The sequence below is a fragment of the Scardinius erythrophthalmus genome (genome assembly GCF_964197995.2).
Source record: "Scardinius erythrophthalmus genome assembly, chromosome: 21".
NCBI classification, from domain to species: Eukaryota; Metazoa; Chordata; class Actinopteri; order Cypriniformes; family Leuciscidae; genus Scardinius; species Scardinius erythrophthalmus.
This window is the reverse complement of record NC_138241.1, coordinates 20,231,316-20,258,960: the sequence shown is the minus strand read 5'-3', so window position 1 is coordinate 20,258,960 and position 27,645 is coordinate 20,231,316. Positions and strand designations below refer to the sequence as shown.

The window sequence follows — 27,645 nt, the reverse complement described above, 5'->3', positions numbered from 1 at the left end:
CTTTCCCTTGTTTCCCTCAGCTACAACACTGTCTTTACATCATTAAAAAGAAAATGCATTTACATTTTCAAGCTTCTGGAAGTAATTGTCTTATTTAGAAAAATAACCTGAAGAGAACAAAAAGATTCAACAGACTTGTCATAACCGTTATATTTAATTTGAAAAGAATAACCTATTTTGAATGATAATTGAAAACCACACCCATATTCCTGACTATATATATATATATATATATATATATATATATATATATATATTTTTTATTTTTATTTTTTTTTTATCTATACATTTTGTTCCAAAACGTAGCCTACATTAATCTCAGTCAATTTTTTTATTATTATAAATGTAAACACTTCCTAGTTCATTATTTTCCTTAAAATGTTCTTCTCATAATCTGGCACTTTTGATAATACAATCAGATCTAGTCATTCAGAGAGGATCACTGATTATATTAACAACTTCCTTTACGTTATAAAATATAATACCTGATCGAGTGTCATGTCTTCAGCAACTATAGCAACATCACAAACGAGCAACATCTTTCATATTCATGACCTCACTTATGGCAGCCCACATTTTTAGGCCTATAGAGATCAGTAAGCATTAATTAAACGGAGACTTCTGATTTTTTTTAGTCTACTTGTTCAAATTAAGCAACAAATTAAATGCAAGTTGACTTATGATCAAAATATACTTTCATGGATGGCTGCCACATTTGGCTGTCCACGTGCTGTTACAAAACAATAAACTAAGTGTGCAAAGCTGCAAACTGGCACGGGTTTAGTGTGCTTTCAAATATTCAAGGACGCTTTTCGCATAGTATTGCTAAACAATTACATCTATTATAGCCTAATTATATTAGCCTATATTAGACAAGTTACCCATGACAAAAACGAGATTACGTAAAAAAAAAAAAAATGTAAATCACCCAAAGCATCAGTGTATTGCTACAAATGTAACCCAAGTTGGTACCAACACTAGTCGCGCGCTATATTAGACATGCATCAACTGCGCTTTACATAATAAATCCTATTTCAGTCGACCGTTATTTCCATTAACTTATTTCCAAAATAAATGAAATGTAGGAGGACATAAAACAAGTTACCTCATTTCTCTGCAGCTGAAAGAAGTTGTTGAGATAGTTGGAGTTGAGAGAGGAGCTCAGGTCATTGGCAGGAGTTTTGCTGTAGTTCAGGTCCGGATGGGAAGAGTTGGGCTCGGGTCGGAAGGCATCGAAAGCACTCGTCTGATGCGTGTCTTGTAAAGAAAGGTAAACCCAGTTAAGAAGCTGTGCAGGCTGGTACACTGAGGTACTGGTGTCTATAGCAGACAACAAGCTCATGTTGTTACTATAACTTTTACTCTTCCAATGTTGCTTTTGGAAAAGGCAAACTTGTTCAGAGTCCACAGTGAATGCGGCGTCCGGTTTTCCACACCCAAAAAAAAATCAGGGCTTCTCTCTCTTCTTCCAGCTCAGACCCTATTCCTTCGCTGGGATCCGTGTCCCAGGTTTATATTTATACTAAAGTCATCGCTCTGACATGTCAGAATAATAAGTTTTAGTCCGCTGTCCACGGCCCGTTATCTCGCTTTATTTGCACTGTACCAGCAAGGAACTCATTGAATATGCATATGGGGTCTGCGCGCGTCATTGTCTTAAACAGCCAATCAACACCCGGTGTTTAACATATGGGCTTGTATATAGGGACAACCTGTTGATTACTGGCTACTTGCTAATTTGAACAGAATATTCATATTGATCACGGAACGTATTTAAAAAAGCAACTTTTTTACAAAAAATTGCTTAGTTCGTGGTTTTATATAGCCTAAAATTGTTTTAAACGTGAGGATTTGTAAATATATACAATTCCTACAGTTTTGGAAAAGCACTATTTCATAAGCATTTAAATAGGGCCGTTTAATTATATATAAGTGAAATAAAACCACTAAAACACTTTGGAAAATCCCCCTTCACAAAACAATCAATTTGACACCAGTTCACATGGAACAGGTTAGTGGTATATGTGAAACTAAACACCTTAAGGAAGCCAATAGGCTGCTGTAAGCAAATGGTTTTGTTTATTTAACAACAGGGGTGAGATTCTTAAGTGATGATGACCCACAAACAGACCTAAGACTAAATGTGCCTTAAAAACATCTGGGAAAAAAAAGATAAATACATTTTTAGTTTAACAATGAACAGTTGTATCGAATTTAATCAACCATATTGAAGCACAGAAGTATGATATAATTAATATAATAAGAAAGAAAGACATCCAGAACATAAAGGTTGTATTTTTGCTGGACTAGAGGGTTTTTAAAATAATCTAAAAGACTCACACAACAGGCTGATTATTTCAACATTTGATTAACTCACCTGAGGTATCTCTTGGTTACAATCGCTAACTGATTTTTGCTCCACCTTGTGGCGTTTGTTTATATACTCGACTTGTCCTTTTGCACACGTTTAGAGCACTTCATTCACATAGCTGATCTAAAATGAACAGCTATTTATATAGATAAGAATATATATTTCTTATTCCCCATGATTAGATAGCATGCATAGCACTCGTCAAACAGTAGCCTAATAGATGTTAGGTAAATAATTCAATGTTCAATCGAGTTTAATCCATAAAACTGTTAAATATAAATTAATTCAACATTGTATATAAAAAGATGAATGTCAAATTTACATTGTGCAATTAAAGATAATCAATTAAAGATTCATTCATTTAAAACTCAAATAGTTAAAGAACCCATATTTACAGTAGGATACACATTGAATCTTTTAAACAATATTACTTCAAAAATCTTTTAGAAATATAACTTGTCAAAAATCCACTCATTATCAATACAGATAGACATATTGAAACTGCTAACGCATGCACTGGTAGCAAATCACTACTATGTGACTGTGGTCTCTGCAGACAGGATTACTGCATTCACAACAGTAGCTGCTCACTTTTCTGTCTCTTGCAGATCGACAGTAATAACATCTCTTTCTTCTTCTGTTCTGACAGCTCGGCTGTTGGATTTCAGAAGTGACAGCTGACAGTGATGTGGGTACCCCACACCTCCCCATGGCCTCAAGGATGTTCTTGGATAATCCATGGCTTTCTTCTCTGCGTCTATGAATCTGAGGCGCTACAAGCTCTTTCACCAGCTCTTTTATGAACATCCGCTGGGTGTTGTGACCACCTCCCATGAAGCTAGGGTGCTGAGCATTGAAAATGGAGTAGGAGTTTACAATGGCAATATTCAACATGTTATACCACAGCAGCATGGCCCATCTCTTCGTACGGCGCTTGCAGGCATAATTGTTGGCCATTTGCTGAACATTGTTGACTCCTCCTTTGGTGCGATTGTAATACTGAAAGACCTCTGGCTTGTTTTTAGCTCCTGTTTCATTCAGTGCTTCGCTGGTATGCAACGTACTTAAAATAATCTCTGCCTTTTTTCTTTTTGGTACATAGCTCACCATGGACACATTGCCACAAAAACCAAACTCAGAGGTATGTCGCGCTCGTAACTTGGATGGCTTCATAATAGGTGGCACGTGTGGATTCTTATGGTGAACGGCCCCAACCATGGTCAAGTTTTTCTCAAAAAGATTCTCTGCCAGAGGGATACTGCTGAAGTAACTGTCCATTGTAATATTAAGACCTATCATGAGAAACAAACATTAAAAAAGCAACATAGTTAGGGAACACAAAAACAATGATGGTCTGGCACAGAGGCACAGGGCTGGTATCTAGAAGGATGCTGGTTTGATCCCGACAAGAAGTAAACTAGTATGAACTATGTGCTTTTGAGAAAGGCAGTTAATCCAAAGTGTTTCAAAGATAGTGGCTTTGGATCAAACCTCCTACTTAATGGCTACTTCTTGTACCACTGTTCCCCCCACTGCTGAATCTTAAGTGCATATACAGTATATAATATTTAGAAAAACTATTACAATTTTCTAAATATACACTGTTCGTTCGTTGGCCAGAGGAGAACTGGTTTCTCCCAAGGTTTTTTTTTGTTTTGTTTTAGTTCCTTGCCACTGTCGCCTTTGGCTTTTGGCTTGCTTAGTTTGGGACATTTATATATTTAAAAATATTACTGATCTGCCTGCATTGACACCATTATATGAGAACTGAACTGAGCTGGATGATGACATCACGGGTTTCTCCAGAGTAGCTATCTATATAAATGAACTAAATGAATAACTTTTTTACAACAAAAATGAACCATCACTGACTTACTTAAAGGTGCATTGCGCAAGTCTCTTGAGTTTTTGCAGAACTATGCCCCCTCTGGCGACAACCGAAACTGCAACCAGAGGTGTGCACGCTCATGACGTCACGCCCAGTCTCAAATTCCGACCCGAATCCCTCTTATTTATTTTACTGTACAGGATTATAGAGGCAATCGCAGTGATCAGAAAAGGGCTCATTCAGCCCATCAGGCAATTGTTTAAGCATGTATGGGTTAGAAAAACGGGTATTTTTAACATGAAATGTTGCGCAATGCACCTTTAAGCTGAACTATGACTCTATTTTGTTCTAGAAACAAACTTTGTTGCATTATTTTCCTGTTATCACTGTAAAGCTGCTTTGAAACAATCTGTATTGTAAAAAGCGCTATATAAAAAAGGTGCCGTTTTTATAATTAAAATAGAATGTTTTCTGTTTTAAGATATTTTAAAATGTAATTTATCCATGTCACCGCAAAGCCGAATTTTTAGCCATTTCTCCAGTACATTTCCAGAAACATTTCTTTAAAGGGGTCATATAATGGTACATGCACTTTTACAAGTTGATTGTACTGAAATGTGTGTTGGCAGTGCCTGTACACAACCATCATAAAATGATAAAAATCCATCCAGTGTTTTTTTTTTAATCTTCTTATATGTTTTCCCCTCTCACAAATCAAGCCGTTCAACCGTGTGACATCACACGGTCGGACGCCCCTCCCACGATTGTTGATTGACAGCAGCGTTTCAACACAGACCTCGCTTGTGAGCGAGCTGTCAATCATAGTCCGCGCGGACCGGCGCGGTCATTGTTGATACGCTGGAGCACTATCTATGAGCAGAATGGCAATTGTGGTGTTCTGTTCTTGGGTGTTAGCTGTTTTTGACCAGGTAAAATTAGTGTTTTCTTATAATACTAATGAGAATTTTTAATTAAAGTATATAACAAACTTTTAATTTAGACCCTAAAGAATCATTGGCATTATATGACCCCTTTAAAAAAAAAAAAACGGTTGTGTTGCTTAATATTTTAGTGAAAACTGTGATTTAGATTATTCGAAATTCCAAAAGAACCGCATTTATTTAAAATATATATATTTTCAATATTATGAATGTAATTTCAGTCACTTTTGATCAATTTAATACATCCTTTCTTGAATAAAATGTATCAATTAAAAAAACATTTACTGAGCCTTAATACTGGAAACAGGAAACACATTATTGCTTACAAATCACAAAAAGCTGTGGAGAAAAAAAAACAATACCTTTTCTCTGAAGTCCACTGGACAACCTCAGAACGGTGTTCTCTGCAAGGTTCTCATCAGTCTCTTCTCCTGGCTGCCTGCCTGTGTAGATCACAGCATCAATGGCGTAGGGAACCTCGGCATCGCACATCCAAAAGATTTTTATGCCATACCTGGCGGGAAGTCTTGGCAAGTGTTGCAGAAACTTGCATCTTCCCCTGAATGGCATGAGCTGTTCACCCACAGTGACACAATCCCTGGGGATGAACCTTTTCCTACAGTTGGTCAGGAACATGTCCCACACATTTCGGAAGGCTGCCATGTGGTCTGATGCCTCTCTTTGCACTCTGGTTTTCTTATCATCAAATTGCAGGCATCCGTGAAGGTCTTGATATCTTCCAACAGACATGGTAGCTCTATAAAGTGGGTTCTGTAACGGATCCATAAACAGTTCCCGTACTGGGACATCACTGTTTCTCTCCAAACCGATGAGAAGGCTTAGACCAATAAAGGCATTTAGCTCTTCTTTAGTGACCTTTTGCCACACTTTGCCTTTTGTTGACGCTGCTTTCTGTCCACCCAAGTTGGTGCATTGCAGGATTTCATCAATGATGTTTTCGCTTATGAAAAGTTCCCAGGCATCTTTAGGTGTCACCAGTAAAGACCCTTGTGCGGGCCCTTGACTGCTCTGTGAGAAGGTCCTAGTGTCACTTTGAGGAGGATATTTGCTCCAATAAGAGTCTCCTTTGCTCCATCGACTCAAGTGATCTTCACTCTCCTCATCACAGGATTCCTCAGATGAGAACTCAAAGTCTGTGAGGACAGTTTTCTGACCCTCTGCCACATCTGGGACACTGCTGCTTTCTGGGCCATCACTATCAGAGACCTCCGATTCTAAATCAGGGGCCGCAATGGATTCATATTCTTCTGTTAGTGAAGCTGTAACCTCAGCTTTTCGATGCACCATGGACAAAACTGTAAAAATATAAACACAAGAAGCACAAACAGTTATAATAAAATCATTAAATTTACACGCAAATTCAACGTATCAATGGTAATTATTGATGTAAATTAAGCTTTTAGCACAAACAGTATTTAACTTACATGATTCCACCTTAAACACACACACAACTTTCTCTTTCCTCTTGCACAGTATAAACCGATCTGATCCAATACACTATACATATTACTTCACACTTTGTTTTCAGAAGATGCAACTTTTAATATAAAAAGACATAACCTTTTTGTAGTCAACATTTAGATATGAACAATTCTATTGTAACTGGCTGCATATTGGGCCTTTGCTTACTTAACAAAACTTAAAAGTGAAATCAGGAGAGGTCATAATGTGCAGCATTGGCCTCCCTCTGGTGGAGAAATGTTAAAATAATAGCTCACTCCAACATGAAGATTCTTTCATTTACTCAAATTCAAGTCATTTCAAACCAGTATGATTTTCTTTCTTCTGCAGAACACGACATATTTGAATATTTCAACTGCTTTTTTTCATACAATGAAGGTCAGTGGGGTCCAGAATTGACTTTCATTGTATGGGGGGGGAGGAGTCTTCTTTTAGTTTCACAGAATTCATACAGGTTTGAAATAAAATTATGTCCAGTAAAAGAAAATATATATATATACACACTGCTGTTCGAAAGTTTGAGCTCTGTAAACAAATTGTTTCTTAAATGAATTTAAATAAATGCTGCTCTTTTGAACTTTCTATTCCTTAAAGAATCCTGAAAACAAAGTAACACTCTTTGCCCATAAATTCTAAGCAGAACAAGAGTTGAACATTGATTTAATAATAATAATAATAATAATAATAATTAGAATGATTTCTGAAGAATCATGTGACACTGAAGACATGATATATGATATTTTAAAATTGGAAAACAGTTTTTTTTTATGTATTATATTACAAAATCAGTTTTTACTATTTTGATCAAATAAACACAGCCTTATTGAGAATAAGAAATGCAAAGAAAAGCATTAAAAAAAGGTTTTACTGGCCCCAAAATCTTGAGTGTACATAGAAATACAGAAAATTGCTAAATTACATTTATTTCCAAACCATTACCATTCTATCAATACGTCATTCAATGAAGGTTTGTTTTTACAGTGTTGATTCTTTATATCATTGACAAATAAGGAGTTAATTCTATACTGATTTGCCACATTTGATTCTTTTGAACTAGCTGAAACATTTCTTCAAACACAAATCGTCAGAAAGAGAATTGAGACTTAGGCTGTAATCCCCTAATTTTTAATGCAAGCTTGCAACAGAAAGGTCACAGAAACCTGCTTTTAAAACATTAAAGATATGTAATGAGCAAGAGTATGATCTACTATAAATCACTGGACAACTTCATTAGCCGGATTCTTCAAGAGTGGAACAAACTCATCAATGATTCAATCCACATAAAAAAAAAGAACATTAAAAAAACCTGCTCAAATCCAATAAAATTTTAAGCACATTTTACACTTTACATAGGGAAATCATCTTCCTTTGAGGAAGGAATAAAAAATGTAGACCCTTTTGTTGTTAACATATGCCAACACACATTATGGATCCTATTCAAGATGGTCTTTCATATGCAACCTGTAACTGTACCCATATTTGTATGCTTTACCACACACAGAGCACTGGAAAGGTTTCTCCTTTGAGTGGGTCCGTTTATGTTTGTTAAGTATGTAAATGCGTTTAAAACCTTTCCCACACTCGGAGCACATATAAGGTCTCTCTCCAGTGTGATCTCTCTGGTGCACCCTTAAGTCATAGATGTCAAAAAACCTCTTCTCACACTGGTCACATGGAAAAGGCCTGTCACCGGCATGTCTACGCAAGTGTATTTTCAAATAAGAGGGCTTGGCAAACTTCATTTCGCACTGATCACAAGTGTACGGCTTCTGTCGCCTGTGAATTTTCATGTGATCCGTGAGAAGATCTGACCGCTGGAATTCTTTCCCACAGGTTTCACAAATAAATCGGTCTTCTTTGTGCTGTTTAATGGATGTTCTGGCTTTACCTGATTTCTCTGGATGTTGTGTGGCATTTCCCTGCATTATAAAACATTTGATTCCTTCACTTGACACATCAGAATTCATTTTCTTACTCTGCTTAGTCGGACATCGTATTGTATGGCTTGATGCATTAGTTGCTTTTCTTTTTCCTTGCTTGTCTGTGTGTTTTTTTCTTTTTCTTGATGAACCAGTTCTTCTGTTTGGTTTATCTGGAGAAGTGTGTGAGTTTGTTGCGATTTCCAGCTCTTCATCCATCTCAACTGGAGGCATTAGGCCATCTGGTAAGACTTGCAGGCCATGGTCCAAAATCTCCTCCTTAACATGTCCAGGAGAACAAGGAAATGTTTCTAGTTCATTCACATCAAGCGATGAGGAGTCATATTGATCAGGTTCCACTTTAACTTCTATTTCTGATTGAATGAAGTCTGTTTGCAATCCATTTTCACTTTTTAAGCATCCACTCATGAAGTGCTGTGAGGTTGCTTCTGCAGATGGCAAACTTTGCTCCATTTCAATAAAGTCTTATTCTTTTGATGAACAGATTTAAAGCTCTCATTCAGCTGTAGTGATTGTTCTTGAAACTGGACATGAATCCCTCCGATGGCTGAACCAGAACTATAACAAAAAAAGGCAGATATTAAGTGCTCCGTCGAACGATGAACTTGGCGTTTTTTATTTATTTATTTTTATTAAGACTACTCGAATGACAATGCAATCTAAACATCACCAAGCAATCTCATACTTTTCTAAACTAAAATAACCAGAAAATGCACCCGTGGTAAATAAACATTTTGTGACATCACCGCAAAAACAGACATTTTTTTCTATTTAGTTTTGTTTTGTTTAGGTAAGTTAACAAATAAAAAGAAATGTTGCAGTTGCAGTCGTATGGCAGTCCACTCACCAGTTATTGGCATTCAGGAAAGTTACTTTTATTGTTGTCTTGCTGAAAGATAAGCCATATTTCCATCGCAGAATCTTTTTCTTCGGTGGCTTTAGTAACGAGTTGAGAAGCAACTACATATGTGCATACCGCCACCTACAGCGCGGGTCTGAGAAGAACATTACATACATTCTAGGTAAACAAAACGGATTCCCATATTCAAGATCAGTTTTAAAATAATATTTTTTTGTTTTACAGGCTCCTGGTATGACATTTAACTTTAACTTAAAAAAACAACAACAGGATACTGTGAAATCAGCACATCCCAAAGCCTGTAGTTCACTGTGGATTCTCCCCTGCTCGTGCACAAACGGCAAAAGAATGAGTTCCACAGCTACTGCTGATTTTTGTTTGATTCTACTTTGCCTTTCAGTGGTTTGTATTTCATGGAAATACAGATATATGAATACATGGTGATATTTGTAATGTCCATATATTTTTAACTGAATAGTAGGGATACTAGTTAAGAAGTTTTCTTCCTTTATCTAGGCCCATCTCAAGAAGGTTTTTGACTGTGATTGGAGACACACTTACATACTAAATATAATTGCTTGGGTACCTCACAATCCAAAGCAGCCGTCTCTAAAATGTGACAATGCAGTCTATGCTTAACTTTAACACTGGAAAATAATTTTCATCTGAGCAATGATAATCATGATTTCAGGGACAGCTTCTACCATGGTCCAGGGTTCAGGCAACTATACTGCAATTATTAGATTTACTAACCTATACTGGCTGTATTTTAATGATTCAATACATTACAGTAAACTACAAATGGCATGATGAAATCAGAACATTTGAGATTGTTTTGAAAAATATAAACCCTGAAATAATCCAGATATGATCTGAACAATTTTGATGATCTAACATGACCATAGCACCATTTCTAAGGGAAATTTAACCAGGTAAGCTTAGTTTGTTTTTAACCTCGTCATTTTTTAAACTATGAAACACAAAACAAACACACGCTTCGTGAAGTATTAGAAAATTTGTTTAATATAAAAATATTTTCAGATCACAAAAAACAATTAACATTTGTGCAAAGTAAAGGAATTCAGAGAGAAATTAGTTGTAATTTTGACACACACAAATCATCATTTGTTGAACGAGCTGACAAAATCTTAATGTGTCATGCAGTGCATTCATGATGCTTTAAATAATTCAGTTAAATCAATTACATTAATTTTCCTTCTATTCCCTATTTAAGGCACATAATCCCTCGGTTTTAATGAAAATGACTTGTGTCAATCCTTCCAATCCAATCCTTTTCACAGTTTAGATGAGAATGACCCAGAGGCAGGAGTGTAGTGAGATATAAGACGTTCTGCTTCTCTCCAGCCACTTAGGAGTGCTCCATGCACTGTAGAGAAGAAAGACCTTTGTGTGGCTTCTCCTGCAAATAACACCTGCAAAGGCTGCAAAAACAAAGTGTCATTCATGTTATAAGATATTATCAATTAAGTCATTTAAAGCAAGTTTAAGAGGAAAGGAAAAAAAATCTGCCTACAGCATATAACTCAGAAGAATGTAGTATAGCTGTTTGGCTAAACATTGACAAACCTTAGAATTTGAGCCTTTCAGCGGCAAGGGTTCAGCAAGGTTATCTATGTCATATTCTGAGCAACCTTTGGCCGCATAGGTGTAAGATCCACAGGAATAGGGCTCATGGAACCACTGAGATCTTAAAAGCTTCCTTGGTGTAATAGTTGGATTTCCTGAAAAGTGTTATAAAAGACTTAACAAGCTGGTTTTTGTATTTATAGTTATTTTAATGTACTTCAATGTCACAAATGTACTTATTTTCTTTTTAAAAATCAGTAAATTTACAAGTATTACATTTTATTTTTAATTCAACATTTTGCATGTGGTCTCAGACTTTTGGACAACCTGTAAAAAAAAAAAAATTAGTTTACCAGTAAATAAGCGAAGGAGCTGTGTGACACTGTGCAGCACTTCAAATTCAGACAGAGTTTCCATGTACTCAGATTCCCGCCCTGCAATCCATCCACAGAGCACGTGTCCATATCTGCACAACGCCACATCAGAAAATCATATTCATAATGGTTTAAATGGCAGTATAGAAGCAAATTCCAAGATTATGTCTACCTCTCTGTGGGCTTCAGCACAGTGAACCCACTCAATTTTCTAACCCAGGACATCTTTACATCTGAAACAACATCAGTAAGATGGGTCTCGTCCTCCCATACGAGAAAGATCCACTCACAGTCTTCATCCCAGAAAGGCTGCTCAAACTCAAGAAAGATCTTGTTGTTGGTCCCAAAGCCCATTCTCTGGATGGAATGCAATTTGTGCAGTGGAAGAGAAGGGCTTAAAAAAGTGTTCTGGTGCTTCTTCAGGTATCCTGTAATGGGACAACACATCAGATTTGTTATAAGCCTTGCAGAAAGTTATAAGTATTTATAAACATTATGAAAATTATTTATTTTTTTTCATAATAAAATGAAAATCATATAATATAAAGAATAAAACTTTATAATAAAAAGACAATTATTTATATTAACCTATATTAAAACAAGGTTTTCAAGTGACTAAAAATAAGAGAACCAATAATCTGACTTTGTAAATCACACAAAAATAAAGGCAGTACTTTTAATTTGTTCTCAGAGGATTACTTTCAAAAGCAGTTCAGATTAAGACGAATAGATTATGCTATTTTAGTAGAATACAAATGAGTGTTAGATGCAAATTGTTAAAGGGTTAGTTCACCCAAAAATCCCATAATTTACTCACCCTCAAGCCATCCTAGGTGTATATGACACAAAATATCTCGGCTCTTCCTAGCTTTATAATAGGAGTGAATGGTAACTTAGATTTGGGAGCCCAAAAAAGTGCATCCATCCATCATAAAATTAATCCATACAGCTCCAAGGAGTTAATAAAACAGTGTTAAGAAGAGCCAGGATATATATACATTTTTTGTATTTGAATTGTGTTTGGCTGAAAGAAGAAATTCATATACACCTAGGATGGTTTGAGGCTGAGTAAATTATGGGATAATTTTCATTTTTGGGTTAAAGGGTTAGTTCACCCAAAAATGAAAATTATGTCATTAATGACTCACCCTCATGTCGTTCCAAGCCCGTAAGACCTCCGTTCATCTTCAGAACAGTTTAAGATATTTTAGATTTAGTCCGAGAGCTTTTTTAGTCCCTCCAGTAGTGTAATAGCGCAGCGCTTCTGTGTTGTACGTCACACGCATCACACACATGACCAGCGTCGGCCAATAGTGAGCCTACGTGTGACATACAACACAGAAGCGCTGCGCTATTACACTACGTGAACTCACTCGAGGCCCAGAGAGAAGGAAATGAATAGTGGAATAAAGTCGTTATTTTTGTTTACTTTTTGCGCACAAAAAGTATTCTTATCGCTTGATAAACTTAAGATTGAGCCACTGTAGTCACATGGACTACTTTGATGTTGTCTTTATTAGCTTTCTGGACATGGACAGTATACCGTATATACATTTTCAATGGAGGGACAGAAAGCTCTCGGACTAAATCTAAAATATCTTAAACTGTGTTCCGAAGATAAACGGAGGTCTTACGGGCTTGGAACGACATGAGGGTGAGTCATTAATGACATAATTTTCATTTTTGGGTGAACTAACCCTTTAACTAACACTTACCATACATAGCTATACTATACCAACAAGTCATGCTGAAGCTGAATGTACTGTACGTACCCAGTGGGATGGTGACAATTACATGGTCTGCTGCAAATGTCTCTCCATTAACACATTCAATCATAATGGGGAACAGCATTCCTTTAGTGTCTGGTCCATTCTTGGTGTAGTTCCAATGAATGCACTTCACTGGCTTGTTGTACAAAACTATGTCATTGGGAAGTTCCTTCAACATGTGATCAATTAAACCTTCATAACCTCTAGGTGGAAAAAGAGTGCATGAACACATTTAGAAAACTTTAAACGATTTAGGAAATAATTGTTGCAATTGGATAAATTGAGACACTTGATTCAAAAATGTACAAGGCTCTGAGACTCTGATCACTCACTCTGGGAAAGTGCAGTCCAGTCCTGGAAGAGTCTTATACATGCCAAAGGCTCCCAAGCCAACATCATCCATTGTGTGTGTTCCACTGACACCGCACTCCAGCTTAAGCAGTGTGCTTATCATGGCCATTCTTATCGCAGTGTTACCCTGGTCCTCCTTCCACTCCTCCGGGGCCAGCCGTTCAGCCTCTGCCTTCACAAACTCCCCAACACTCGGCAGAGGTTCTCCACCGCTGTCATGGAACTGCTGGCTCCTTTCCAGTAAGTTCATGAAAAACTCCACCACTGGCATCATCGTCTCAGGCCCCAGTTTCCGACCTGAACTGGTAAACCAGTTGGGAACAAACAATGGATGACCACCAATGTCAATGGCCTGGTTTTCTTCAGACATTGATTCTTTGTCAAGGAGCTGGTAGTCACATGCCAAACGAAACACTGGGTTTTCCTTCGATGGGCCATGGATCCAGTTGGCGCCAATCTCTACAATGTTATCACCTTGAACAAAAGAAATAAATGTGATACAAATAAATGTGATCTACATAATGGAGATTTTTCTCAGGGTATATTCAAGTCTAGGCAACAAAAAATCGACTGAATTGAATACACCTCTTGTGCCTCAGTAGTGAAACATTTTGTCACATTAAATAGAAAAAGTTGTCACAATGAAACCTGAACGTCTTTTCAGCATAATGTAAACATTAAAACAATTATAATATGAAACAACACATGAAACAAGCAAAAACATTAAAGGTAAAGTTTTTTTAATTTGTGGCCAAGAAATATTGTAGTTATTAAATTGTGTCAATTTGTAACATTTACAACACGTGTAACAGCTTGCCCCAAACTGACATTTAGAGAAAAAAAAAATTGTTTTCAGAACATTTCATTTTTAACTGAATTCAACCTTTCAGTTAAAATGTACTTTATTATATAATTGACCCTTGCCTGAGAGTATTCATTTCCAGTGTGGTTTTATTGGGTTTACTTATTAACGGCTATTTGAAAAACTAGATTTAAGGTCAACGTGCCAATGTTTGCAACTTAGGTAAAGTTGGTTTTATATTCGCACATTCGGACTTACGCATTCAATAACTTGTGAACTAAACATTGTTACTACACAAATAACACCTCTTTTCAAATCGTAGTAATATACACAAGCAGCTACCAACCTAATTTTCCTCAAAACGAACTTTCCTTCGCAGTGAACAAAATACATTGATATCTACTGAGTCTACTGAGACTGCTGAGAGACAGATCCGAAGGGACCGTCTGCATAACAAAATATTCAAAAGTTTCACTCTAATTATCTTTATTGTTGCCAAATTCAGATCACACATCACTGCTGTCCTGCTGGTTATATAACAACACTTTGTTTTGGATAAAAGCGATACAATTGTATAATTGTATAACAATGTGTGATCTGAATGTGGCAACAATACAGAGAATTACAGTGAAGTTTTTGAATATTTTTCATAATAACAAATCATAAAAATAATGCAAAAAGACAATTTTCCCCAAAATAAGTGTTGTAGTATAACCATCAGGACAGCAGTTATGTGTGAACTGAATTTGGTGACACTATAGTGTGTTTTTGACTGTTACTGATTGGTCCCTTCAGATCTGTCTCTCAGCCGCCTGCGCATATAGAGATCAATGTGTTTTGTCTACTGCGAAGGAAAGCTCGTTTTAAGGAAAATTACTAAAACAATGTTATTTGTATAGTAACAATGTTTAGCTCACGAGTTATTGATCCATGAAGTTCGAATCTGTGAATTTATTGCCAACTTTACTCAACTAGTGCACTTCATGTACTGCAGCAACAGTGCACATTTACCAAATTTTTGGAGCTGTATGTTCCACCATATAAGATTTTCGAGGTTTATATATTGCTGCATTTCAGTCAACAAAATGCAATAAATATGCCAATCCCCATGGTGTAGTGTGTTCTTTGGAGAGTGCTTAGTAAAATTTAAGTGTTTAACTTGGGTAACACTGAAAAGTTAAACTAAGGTGCAGGTAGGAACATGTAGGACCTTCAGTTCCACATACAGTACATGGACAGCGCCATGTCACACAAACATAGTCAAGTTTTCCTAAAAAGTAAAGTTGCCAAGTGGGGTAAATTTAGTTTGATATTTGCTGCATATTCACCTAGGCTGCTTTAGGGACCGTCTGTGCGTACAGTACACACATATTTTTTTTATGGAAAACTTACAGTAATTCACCAAAGGGATTTTTTTCAAGTTCCAAAGGTTGTAGTATGTTTCTAGTGACCAGACTGACTTACTACAGGTGAGATTTTGACAATCCCACCCTTACTGTATGTACAGTAAACAAATATTTTTTTATGAAAAATTAAAGGAATTTACCAAAAGGGGTTTTCCTTCTTCCAAATGTTTTTAGTATGTTCATAGTGACCAGACTTATTATGAATGAAATTTTGCCAATACCTCGCTTACTGTAAGTACAGTACACAAATATTTTTATGAAAAAATTACTGTAGTTCACCTAAAGTGTTTTTTCATGTTCCAAAGGTTGTAGTACTTTCCTAGTGAATAGACTGACTTACTACAGGTGACATTTTGAATATACCTCCCTTACTGTATGTACAATAATCAAATGTTTATGCCCCCTCCTTTCTCCCCCCTCCAAATTCAACATCGAATTCAACCAAAAGTAACATAGAAAATCATTGTTGATGTGAACACTGTTTTATTTGTATTATCTTTCTGATTGTTCATAGAATACCACTGGGATTATACATAAAAGTTGTAATTAATACCTCGTGGATACAGTAATATTTCAATATCACCTCTTTATAATTTTGTTGTTGTTGATCCTCTCTGAGGAAAATTGGTTCAAGTAGTTCTTATTATCATAAACCCTTTAACTGATTGTTTTGTCAAGTACTTTTTACTTTCCTATTAATTTATTTTATTGAAGTGACGATAAAATAAAAATTGAAGTAAAACAAATGTGTGTGTTTGAATGAAAATATATTTTTCAGTTTTTTCAAGTGTTTTCAGTCAGGACTACTTTGTGTAAACACATATTTAAGCAATTTAACATATTAAAATTATTTAATATTTATTCATTGCATAATGTATTTGGTTAACACACATAACTGTTAATGGTTTATTACATAATTAGTCCTTGTCATGTTTACCAATGTGAACAGTGCAAAAGATGGTGCTATACCGGCATTGGACTATCACCAGACAAGCTACCTGGAAAAGAAGCCCAATGGTTGTGCTCACTGTGTAATCCTGTGGAAACAAACACCACTTTTAAAATTGTAATGTCTTACATTAAGAGTTCTTGATAAGTTGGCTAAACTTTGTGTCATTAAAGAATATCTGCAAAAACCTCTGCTTTATTGTCCTTGTTGCAATATAGATTACCACTGTATATCTGTATTTTTGGACTTACAGTTAAAGAGCCAAGGACCACATATGATTAATTAAGACCAGGAGTTAGAAGTTCAGTCAATTTAAGAGAAGAGTCAGAATTATAATAAATTAAAGAAAATTTTACTGAAGATAGTTTGCATTTTCATCAGGCAGAAGTCAGCTTCAAGACTCACAAGGAGTTCATAGGCCGCCCCGCTTACAAAGATCACAGCAGTTATGCCCTTCACCAAGGTCTAAGCTACGTCATTACTTCAGGTTGAATGATTCTGAATGGCTAATAAATAGATAAACACACATTTTCCACACATAAACAGATAGACTGAAACATATCTCCATCGATTACGCAGCTGACACTCGGACCCTGAATGATTATGCAGCTGACACTCGGACCCTGAATTTAGGCACGTCGTGACCTTCCAGGTCACAGATCTGGGTTGCTGGGCGCCAACATGTCCAGAACAACAACTCTTCAACCTGTAACCAAGATTACTAACACACACACATCTTTTTCAAGGTTGGATTTGACCAGGCTTTAACGCTAAACAGGAGAGTCTTCTCAAAACATCAAGATAAAATGTTCTTTCTCTCAAGGAGAGGACACTTTAAATCTAACTGTAAAGACTTTAACAAAGAAATGGTCACTCAAACTATAGATTTCAATGACCACTGTGACCATAGCTGTAAGGGGACCCTAGAAAAGCAGACGGATGTAGTGACACGTTTAAAAAGTCCATACTTCATTTCTGGAAGCCGGGCAAAATGAGCAAGCACTGTTAACTTACTGCATTCCTGGCACGGGCCAGACCCTTCAGTCACCTCTCAGATAGCAAATACAGACATTAGAGAATACATGAAATAACATTTTCGATAATCACACTGGTAATTTCTATGACAAAGTAAAATCTCATTAGCCTAGAGAAGTCATTCAACTCATTTGATATTTAGAAGGAAAAATATACCTTGATTATAATCACTCATTAGATATAGGCTACACTGAAGCAGCTGTGGATTCCAGAATCCACTCCTTCAGGACTTGATGACAAAAACTTTACTTGAATCATTACTATAAGGGTGTTGCTTATTTATAATGTTGAAAATATGATTGAGCTAAAATCTTTACAGTTTTTTAATCAATGAACGAAATGTTTTGTAGTACTAGGAACAGCAGTTCTAATACCTACTTTTACCTAATACATTTATCAAAATGAATTGAGTAGAGTGATCACTAGGAACATGCTATAACATTTGGAATATGAAAAAAACACTTAAGATGAATTAAAGTATTTTTTCATAAACATATGTATGTACTGTATTTACAGTAAGGCAGGTATTGGCAATATTTAACCTGTAGTAAGTCAGTATGTTCACTAGGAAAGTACTACCTTTGGAACATGAAAAACACTTAGGTGAATTACAGTAAGTGTTCCATAAACATATTTGATAATTGTACGTACAGTAAGGGAGTTGTTGTAAAAAAAAATACTTTGGATAGTAAAATAATCCCTTTGGTGAATTAATGTAATTTGATTCTAAAAATATTTGTGTACTGTACAGTGAAGCAGGTATTCTTGTGAATATATTTCTCACTTTACTCAACTAGCGAACGAAGCGAAAGCGAAGACATTGACTTATAACAGGTGAGATTTTGCCAATACCTGCTTCACTGCACATACAGAACACAAATATTTTTTAGAAACTCCTCCCACGAATCCAGTGGCTCCATGTTAGTTACAAAATACATAATTGCAGAATAGTGAAGAGTAAATATCGTAATAATTATACACCATTAGATTCTAAGTTTAATAAATAAAATATGCTAACCCAGTTTCCTGAACCTGTGTCAAGAAATAATAAGAGACGCCTTGTCATCATCCTATCTAACGTTACCGTCTCAGAGACGGTAACGTTAGATAGGATGATGACAAGTTACAAAAAGCAAAATGTCCTCAACAGTGATTGCAGAAAAAATATTTTCTCAAATTTGAAAGCATAACGTTACTGTAACGTTACATACCCAGTCTTCCCGTTCGTATTCTCCCACCGCTTCTTGCAGTCGCTTCTATGATGTGAACATTATGAAAACCGTGTTTTAGGAGTTTCTGAGCAGCACCAATTCCAGAGATGCCGCATCCAATTACAAATATTTGAGAATCACGAGCTGAACGTAGTGCCATATCTGTTCGTGCACGACGACACCTTGATGGATGTAGGGCTTAAAGTGAACTAACTATTCGACGACTGCAAGGAAGTGTGTGCTGTGTTGTGCATTGTGTGCTCCTCAGACAGTTTTGCGCTCAACGCCCCTCCCCCACTCACGTGAACCCTTGACCCACGACAACGTCACCTCGACGCTTGTCCCAGAATCTCAAAGAAATCTGAGGGCCCTGAATAGTTCAATAGTTACTTTTAGATACTTTATTACAAACAAATCTAATTTAATGCCGCCTTTCTCCATTTTTTGCACAGAACAAAAATGATATACTATAGACCGGAAGTGATTAATTTCCGTGAAACACTTGATACTTTGTATAATTTTTTTTTTTTACTGATATATATATATATATATATATATATATATATATATATATATATATACAGTGGCGGATCTACGGAGATGGTCCTCAATGCAGAGCATGAAATCCACGGGGAGGAGTCGGATCCAGATCCAACTCCTCCCACCTTACATACCTAAACCTACCAATCTCCACCCCCTGATCCCTAAACCCACCCCTAAACCTACCCATCTCCACCCCTAAACCTACAAATCTCCACCCCTTATACAAGATCCGACTCCTCCCCCCGGATCTTGTGTACTGCATTGAGGTGCTACTGGATCTACGGGGTGGCAAAGGGTGGCAGCTGCCACCCCTGGGATACAGTCTTGCCACCCCTGTTGCCACCCCATTTATAAATCAGATAATATTTTTTAAGTATATTTTATGTTCATAGCCTACACGTTGAAGGCCAAGGAGACCCGCATCAAACTCCTCTCAAACAGAAATCGCCGATTTAGAATCCCCTCCCCCTCACAATGGTTTCACCCATCACTAGCACGGCAGCGACCCCCGCGAAAATGAAATTTCACCAGTGGCAGCAGGGCAGCCTGGGCAGTGCATCTGTCTGCAGTATGCAGTGTCTTGCAACCCGACTGGAGAGACTGAGCTGCCCCAGAGCCTCTGAAGGTGAAGTGAGTTTCCCCAGGTGTAGTTTAAATACATGTTTAACTTAAAGTTACATTTGTAATGAATGTATTGTATGCTAAAGACGATTCAGCATCAGCAAAAACAGCGAGTCTATTACGTTAGCCAAAATCAGCGGTCAAATCGCTCCCTCGTAATTTGTAAGAGCACTCTTCCCTTTGATTAGCCTAATTTTTATTTTAGTAAAGACAAGAACGGCTTAATAAAAAATGTAAAATATCATTTGTATTCATAACATTTACTGATGGTCGCCGTTACGCCGACGTTACGTTAGCTACAACACACAATACAGTGCCAGTTAGGAGATCGATCATTTGATTAGCTAAGCAGTCCTATTAAATCCAATTCCTCTCAGATATCACAGCAATGAAACTAGGTTACAACTGGGGAAATAACAAATACAATAGGATTAAGTATGAGCGTTAATAGATGGGAGAAAATATGATGCGTAATAATGATTAGATCTGCATTTGGTCTTAAAGAGGCAGCAGTCTAATAATTCTGCTGACGATTGCTCCTTTAATGTGAATCAAATAACAAAAGGCAAAGAGAAAATCAGTCGCAGCTCTTGAATAATATAAGCTTTAATCTATCTATGATAAACTATTCAGTGTTATTTTAAATCTGACTTTATTAGTTGTCTTTTTAGCCCATATTACTCCTGAACAGTAATGTCAGTAGACATGGATATATTGTATATTTGTTTAATTGTATACTTTTTTTTTTGTTTGACCATGTGTTTGTACTTTGTTTTTGGTGTCCTATGTCTTCTGAATATAAAACACAAAAGCCAGCACCCAAGTTCTGCATAACGTATGTTTTATTTGTTTTGTTAAAGCATTGCTTTTTCTTTTGTTATAGATATTTATTTTACATTTCAAAATATAAAACAATATTAATTGTGTTCTAAAAAATTTTTTCCCCCTTTTTTTTAATATAACAAAAAGAACCGATAAGAATACCGTTAAAGTACCGGATCGATAAGGAGTATTGGTAAGAGTAGTAATACCAAATGATACCCATCCCTATTGGCAGCAACAAATTAAAAGTTATGGCCAATTTAACTGTGATTAAATTCAGTATATATACATCTGCCATATTTTGCCACCCCTCAAAAATTCCTGCCCCCCTCTCGCCACCCCATAAATATTTTTCTAGATCCGCCCCTGTATATATATATATATATATATATATATATATATATATATATATATATATATATATATATATATATATATATATATATATATATATATAACAAAAAAAGAAATTAACAATTTCTTTACCAATAATATATATATATATATATATATATATATATATATATATATATATATATATATTATTGGTAAAGAAATTGTTAATTTCTTTTTTTGTTATTTTTAAAGTCTCCATATTTTCCCTTAAAAAGCATTCCCGGTATTGTACAATATGCATATTTATTGTTTTTATTCATTCATTAATTTCACCATGGTGAATGCTAACGCTGTGTGTTTCTGTAACTATAAAAAAGAAACACATTATTTTGAAAGGGCCACATAAGAAAAAAAATCATGCTTTGGAAAATCATAATTATTGTTAAATAAGTTTAGTTTATACAGTTTATATTCTCGATTATAATAATAATATTGATTGTTAGGGCTTTATTAATTAGGATTTGTTGCTGAAGTTTTCATTTATTTACAACTTTTTTATTTACAGAAATGTGAATGTCAATAAAGGTCTTAAACTTAAATGTATATTTTAATGAAAACAAAATCTCTTGAGAGCGTGCTTATGTCCCACTAGAGCACAACCTTAGCCCTATTTCTACCATATATTTTTCTCTTTTGAAGAACGTTCATTAATCGTGATATTTATTTTTTATTTTTTTGCCAGGAGGGGGCAGTAAAATCTTAATTTTACGCCGCTACACGTTTGTCCTATGTTTATATACTGTCTATGGTGAAATGTTGGCAACAGTTCGTTAGCTAACCAGCAGGTTACAAAGGATAAACAGCATACAAAATATTGTCTATACAAGGCGTACAAAAGGCTATAGATTTCCTCAGATAATAGTGTAGTACAAATTACAATAGTCAAGAATTTAAACCTCTATGAGACTAATTATGAAATCATAGCATAGCTAGAAAAAAATGTTTTTTATTATAATAAAAGTATTTTTTTTCTAGCTTAGCTATGATTTCATTATATATATATAATGGGTGCTGTCATTTATAATTCACTTTGTCCTATTCTAAATTATTTTTGACAAATTGCCTGAAACTTCACACCCATTCAAATGAATTTTCACTCTAAGGTCTTAGTGTTCCAAAAATTATTGAAAAGCTTTAAGCATTCCATGTCATCTTGTGCTACATTTCATTTGAAACTCAAGTGTGAAAATGTCATAAACTTGAAGTGAAACTTGACTCTTCTTTTTCTGTGTACCCCACACTTTCCAAACTTAACTCAATTTTGAACTTAGTCATCATTTGTGGAGCATTCCTGCGTGTCAGTTGTCAGTGTATTGTGAGGCCTAGACAATGGCATCTGACCTCTGGTTTTAGTATGGATCACATACTACCTCATCCTCACTGCTAATATCCTCCTTGATCTTCATCTTCTTCCTTTCTTACTACAACCTTTTTATCTGATGCACTGCCATCACTATCAAAACTTTCTGGAAAAGGTACAGCTTCCCCTGTCTTCTATAAAACCTACTAACATCAATCTCCATCACAGGCAAAGACTATTATACTGCCTGCCAGTACTGAACAATAGTGCAAGCTACACGGAAAATATGTATCCCCTAAATGGACTTTGTCATTTATGCATGACACTCAGATTTTTTGGTCTTTGAGTTATTGTTTTCACAAAATGTGCATTAAAAATGACCAAAAACTTTAGAAAGAACATTTGGATGTACAATGATATTTTTTTTAAATGGAATATATCCATATATATATATATATATATATATATATATAAGTCAAGTTAAGGAGACATTAGCATAGAGTTATATATACATATATATATTCTAGTCTAAAAAAAAATACATATATATATATATAAATATATATACACTACCGTTCAAAAGTTTGGGGTCAGTAAGATTTTTTAATGTTTTTAAAAGAAGTATCTTTTGCTCACCATAGGCTGCATTTATTTGATAAAAAACAATATAATATTGTGAAATATTATGACAGTTTAAAATGACTGTTTTCTATTTTAATATATTTTATATATAATTTAATATATTTGTAATTTATTCCTGTGATCAAAGCTGAATTTTCAGCATCATTACTCCAGTCTTCAGTGTCACATGATCCTTCAGAAATCATTCTAATATGATGATTTGATGCTCAAGAAACATTCATTATTATTATCAATGTTGAAAACAGTTGTGTACAATTTTTTTTCAAAATTCTTTGATGAATAGAAAGTTCAAAAGAACAGCATTTATTTAAAATAGAATATTTTCTAACATTATAAATGTCTTTACTGTAACTTTTGATCTCTTTTAAATCATCCTTGATGAATAAAAGTATTGGTTTATTTTATTTATTTCCCCCAAAAATAAAAATAAAATTCTTACTGACCCCAAACTTTTGAACGGTAGTGTTTAATGTTACAAAAGCTTTAGATTTCAGATAAATGCTGTTCTTTTGAACTTTCTATTCATCATAGCGTCATGAAATAAAAATGTAAATAACTGTTTTCAACATTGATAATAATCATAAATGTTTCTTGAGCATCAAATCATCATATTAGAATGATTTCTGAAGGATCATGTGTCACTGAAGACTCGAGTAATGATGCTGAAAATTCAGCTTTGATCACAGGAATAAATTACACTTTACTGTATATTCACATAGAAAACAGCTGTTTTAAATTGGAATAATATTTCACAATATTACTGTTTTGGTTTGTATTTTTAATCAAATAAATGCAGCCTTGGTGAGCAGAAGATACTTCTTTTAAAAACATTAAAAATCTTACTGACCCCAAACCTTTGAATGGTAGTGTGTGTGTGTATATATATATATTCTAGTCTAAAATGATCTCTATGCTAATGTCTCCTTCACTTGACTTCATTGTTGCCAAACATGTCAAGCACATAGAAAATAGATTTAAATTTTATTGGCTGAAGGGGATGTCATATGAAAATACTAGAGTGTTTTTTTTTTGTTTTTGTTTTTTGGTTGAACATTATTATTGTATTTTAAATGCAGTTTTCTAAGCGTCATGTATAATGACAATGTCCCATAGAGGGTTAAAATGTACATACATGCTGCTACACATTATAACTGTAATGCATTACTGATGCACACAGATGTTAATGTGTATTTAATATAGACTACTGTGTATATTTAGGGGCTTGCAAAACTAATTCTTTGGCAGAATTTACTGTGTCATGCACCTAGCTTTTTATAGCTTGTGGGAACTGGCTCAGTGCAAGGGTCACTCAAAGAACAATAAGAAACGCTCATTGTGAACGTGAAGGAAACCGCAAAACATTTTCAAGAAATAAAACAATGATGTGAGGTAATCAAATGAAACACCATGGGATTGTAATAGAATAGGTTCATGAGCATAAATTTTAAATATAATGATAATGGCAAACTGACTTTTAATATGTCCGAAGTCTACTGGATTTTATTTAATGTCATGAATTGGATATTATAACATGACACTGTATGTTAGCAAAACAAATATTATACATGAGACCAAGTGAACAATTAGTTTTATTTAAAAATATATAAAAGATTACATTACTGTACAAACATTTCAGGCGTGTATATGTAAGTGCATCATAGAGTAACATTCTAGGTCATTTGTAACGCCTGAGAGTTATACCCAAGTACCAATCACCATGCAATTTCACTTTTCTAAACTAAAATAACAGAAATAACAGAACATGCTTCGGTGGTAAATAAACATTTGGTGTTTCCGTTGACTTAGTTAGCACTTCCGGTTTTATTGTTCCGGTCAACGTTTTTTTTTTTTTTTTTTTTTTTTTATGGGATTTTGGTTAAATGACTGAAATAAGGTCTGTGGTGAACACAAGCTCAGGACACTTTCACGTTTTATTCTACAACATAAAATACATCAGTATTAAAATACACCCACTCATGATTTTTTTTCAAGCTGTCAAAAGGGGACTACAGAGGCTTTCGGGGACATTAAACGTCATCACGCCGAACAGGTAAACTCAGTCCGCTTTTATAAAGATACTATCCTAACTCAAACTTTCTGGGAAAATGTTTTTAGATAAAAACAGAAAGAGTTGTTGGAAGCTTAGTGATGGTGACTTTGAAGTCGTGGGACTGTGGTGTAGTTCGTTTTTAGCCTACCTTTAGCTTTTTACTTCTGGTGACTGCATTTAGGCTTCACAATTCATAAAAGTTGTGTTCATCTGTGAAAATGATCTTGATGGACAACGTGTAAATTATAATAAATTTTTGTTGATCAGAGAGCTTGTGATAAAATATACAGTATCAAAAAAATAATAGAATTAAAAGACACTACACAAGACAGTAAATCATTCACACAATGTTCTGGGATGCATTTTCATTTATAGATCAGTTTGTCTATAAATTAATGCAGGAAAGTCTGTTTTAAAGGGTTAGTTCACCCAAAAATGAAAATTCTGTCAGTAATTACTCACCCTCATGTTGTTCCAACTGCGTAAGACCTTCGTTCATCTTCGGAACACAAATTAAGATATTTTTGATGAAATCTGAGCCATGTCTCACTCCTCCATAGGCTGCTATGTGACCGAAACTTGCTGGCCCAGAAAAGTTATTAAAGAGATTGTTAATATAGTCCAAGTAACTCCAGTGGCTTAATCTTAAGTTTATCAAGCGACGAGAATACTTTTTGTGCGCAAAAACAAACAAAAATAACGACTTTATTCCAGTATTCATTTCCTTCTCTCTGGACCTCTAGTTGGTTCGCGTAGTGTTTTTGCGCAGCGCGTCTGTGTTAAGGCCTCATTATACTTCTGCGTCGGACCTACGCCGGAGCCTATACGCCGTAGGCAACGTGTTGGTTTTAATCTATACTTCTGTGTCGTTGTCCGCGTTGACGCGCACCTAGGGAGCATGTGAAACCCCGAGGGAGGGGTTCTGGCAGACCAATCACCGCGCTTATGTCCGCGTAGAATTGACGCGTTGTTACATTTTTGGAGAGGTGCACGTCAGGGTACGCCGTAGGGTACGCGCGCTACACACAGCCTACGACGTTGCTACGGCGGCAGTTCGACGCAGAAGTATAAAACAGGCTTTACACGTCACCACGTAGGCTCACTATTGGCCGACGCCGGTCATGTGTGTGATGCGTGATGACGTGCAACACAGACGCGCAGCGCAAAAACACTACGAGGCCCAGAGAGAAGGAAATGAAAAGTGGAATAAAGTCGTTATTTTTGTTTGTTTTTGCGCACAAAAAGTATTCTCGTCGCTTGATATACTTAAGATTAAGCCACTGGAGTTACTTGGACTATATTAACGATCTTTTTAATAACTTTTCTGGGCCAGCAAGTTTCGGTCACATAGCAGCCTATGGAGGAGTGAGACATGGCTCAGATTTCATCAAAAATATCTTAATTTGTGTTCCGAAGATGAACGAAGGTCTTACGCGGTTGGAACAACATGAGGGTGAGTAATTACTGACAGAATTTTCATTTTTGGGTGAACTAACCCTTTAAGGTCTGTTTCTGTCTTTCCTATGGCCTCTGTCTTGACCACATTTTTAACAGTAATAAAACCATCTTATCTGATAGTCCCAGTAGTCATGGTTCTTGCCCTAGTTGGGGGGATGGGATCATACATCCCAGAGTGAGTTTTAAAGATTATTTGTTAAATATAACAAATAAGTGTGTCTGATTTGTCTCAGTCGTTACACATCGACACACAACCATAGTCCTGCATCCCCTCCACATTAGCATAGTTTATTAGACACATGCTCAAACAGACAGTCTCCCGAAGACAAGAAATAGGATGACGTATTTCACAGGTGCCCTTTTATACTTAAGGTCGCACCAGTAGTGACATCGTAGGCTGCTACCTGCCAAGTTCATTGTCATTTTAAGACTTGTGCTTCAGACACTGGTCATGCTGGAGGCATTCCCCATAGCTCCCTCTAGGGGACACAGCGAGAGTTCCCATTCGGAAGAGAATCAATGATAATAACATTGAATCAACGTTATGAAGTAATGTTGGCTCAATATCACTTTTGCACTAGCAATTGACATTGAAACAATGGTAAGATTTGCAATGTTCCTTATTCCCAGGATGCCTCCCACTGTGTAACATGGGCACTCCAGCCAGAAGCCGCTGACTTCATGTGTTAAGTCTCAATAGCATAAGCTTTTTATAGCTTGTGGGAACTGGCTCAGTGCAAGGGTCACTCAAAGAACATTAAGAAACGCTCATTGTGAACGTGAGGGAAACAACACAACATTTTTTCTCAAGCAATAAAACAATGATGTGAGGTAATCAAATGAAACACCATGGGATTGTATTGTAATAGAATAGGTTCATGAGCATTAATTTGAAATATAGGCCTAAT

The 27,645-nt window shown here is 35.7% G+C and overlaps 3 protein-coding genes across 3 annotated transcripts in view; all 3 read right to left on the bottom strand.

Annotated features, from left to right (window-relative positions):
- The window catches only part of zcchc24 (zinc finger, CCHC domain containing 24), a 38,117-nt gene extending 36,444 nt beyond the window's left edge, over positions 1–1,673 (bottom strand). The window contains exon 1 of the mRNA XM_081350948.1: positions 1,106–1,673. Coding sequence (XP_081207074.1) covers positions 1,106–1,342 — 237 coding nt within the window. The 5' untranslated portion in view covers positions 1,343–1,673. The remainder of the gene's footprint in view (positions 1–1,105) is intronic.
- Positions 1,674–2,063: 390 nt separating this feature from the next.
- Positions 2,064–9,545, bottom strand: LOC308681563 (piggyBac transposable element-derived protein 4). Its single transcript, XM_081350567.1, has 4 exons — positions 9,410–9,545; positions 8,598–9,120; positions 5,503–6,456; positions 2,064–3,663 (listed from the first exon to the last, which is right to left on the bottom strand). Exons 2-4 carry the CDS (start codon positions 9,013–9,015, stop codon positions 2,876–2,878), a joined length of 2,160 nt encoding a protein of 719 aa, XP_081206693.1. The 5' UTR covers positions 9,016–9,120; positions 9,410–9,545; the 3' UTR covers positions 2,064–2,875.
- An 876-nt stretch (positions 9,546–10,421) lies between these two features.
- paox (polyamine oxidase) lies at positions 10,422–19,211 on the bottom strand. The gene is made up of 7 exons (XM_081350854.1): positions 18,906–19,211; positions 13,484–13,976; positions 13,155–13,354; positions 11,555–11,810; positions 11,362–11,474; positions 11,009–11,163; positions 10,422–10,863 (listed from the first exon to the last, which is right to left on the bottom strand). Exons 1-7 carry the CDS (start codon positions 19,063–19,065, stop codon positions 10,717–10,719), a joined length of 1,524 nt encoding a protein of 507 aa, XP_081206980.1. The 5' UTR covers positions 19,066–19,211; the 3' UTR covers positions 10,422–10,716.
- Between the last annotated feature and the right edge of the window lie 8,434 nt (positions 19,212–27,645).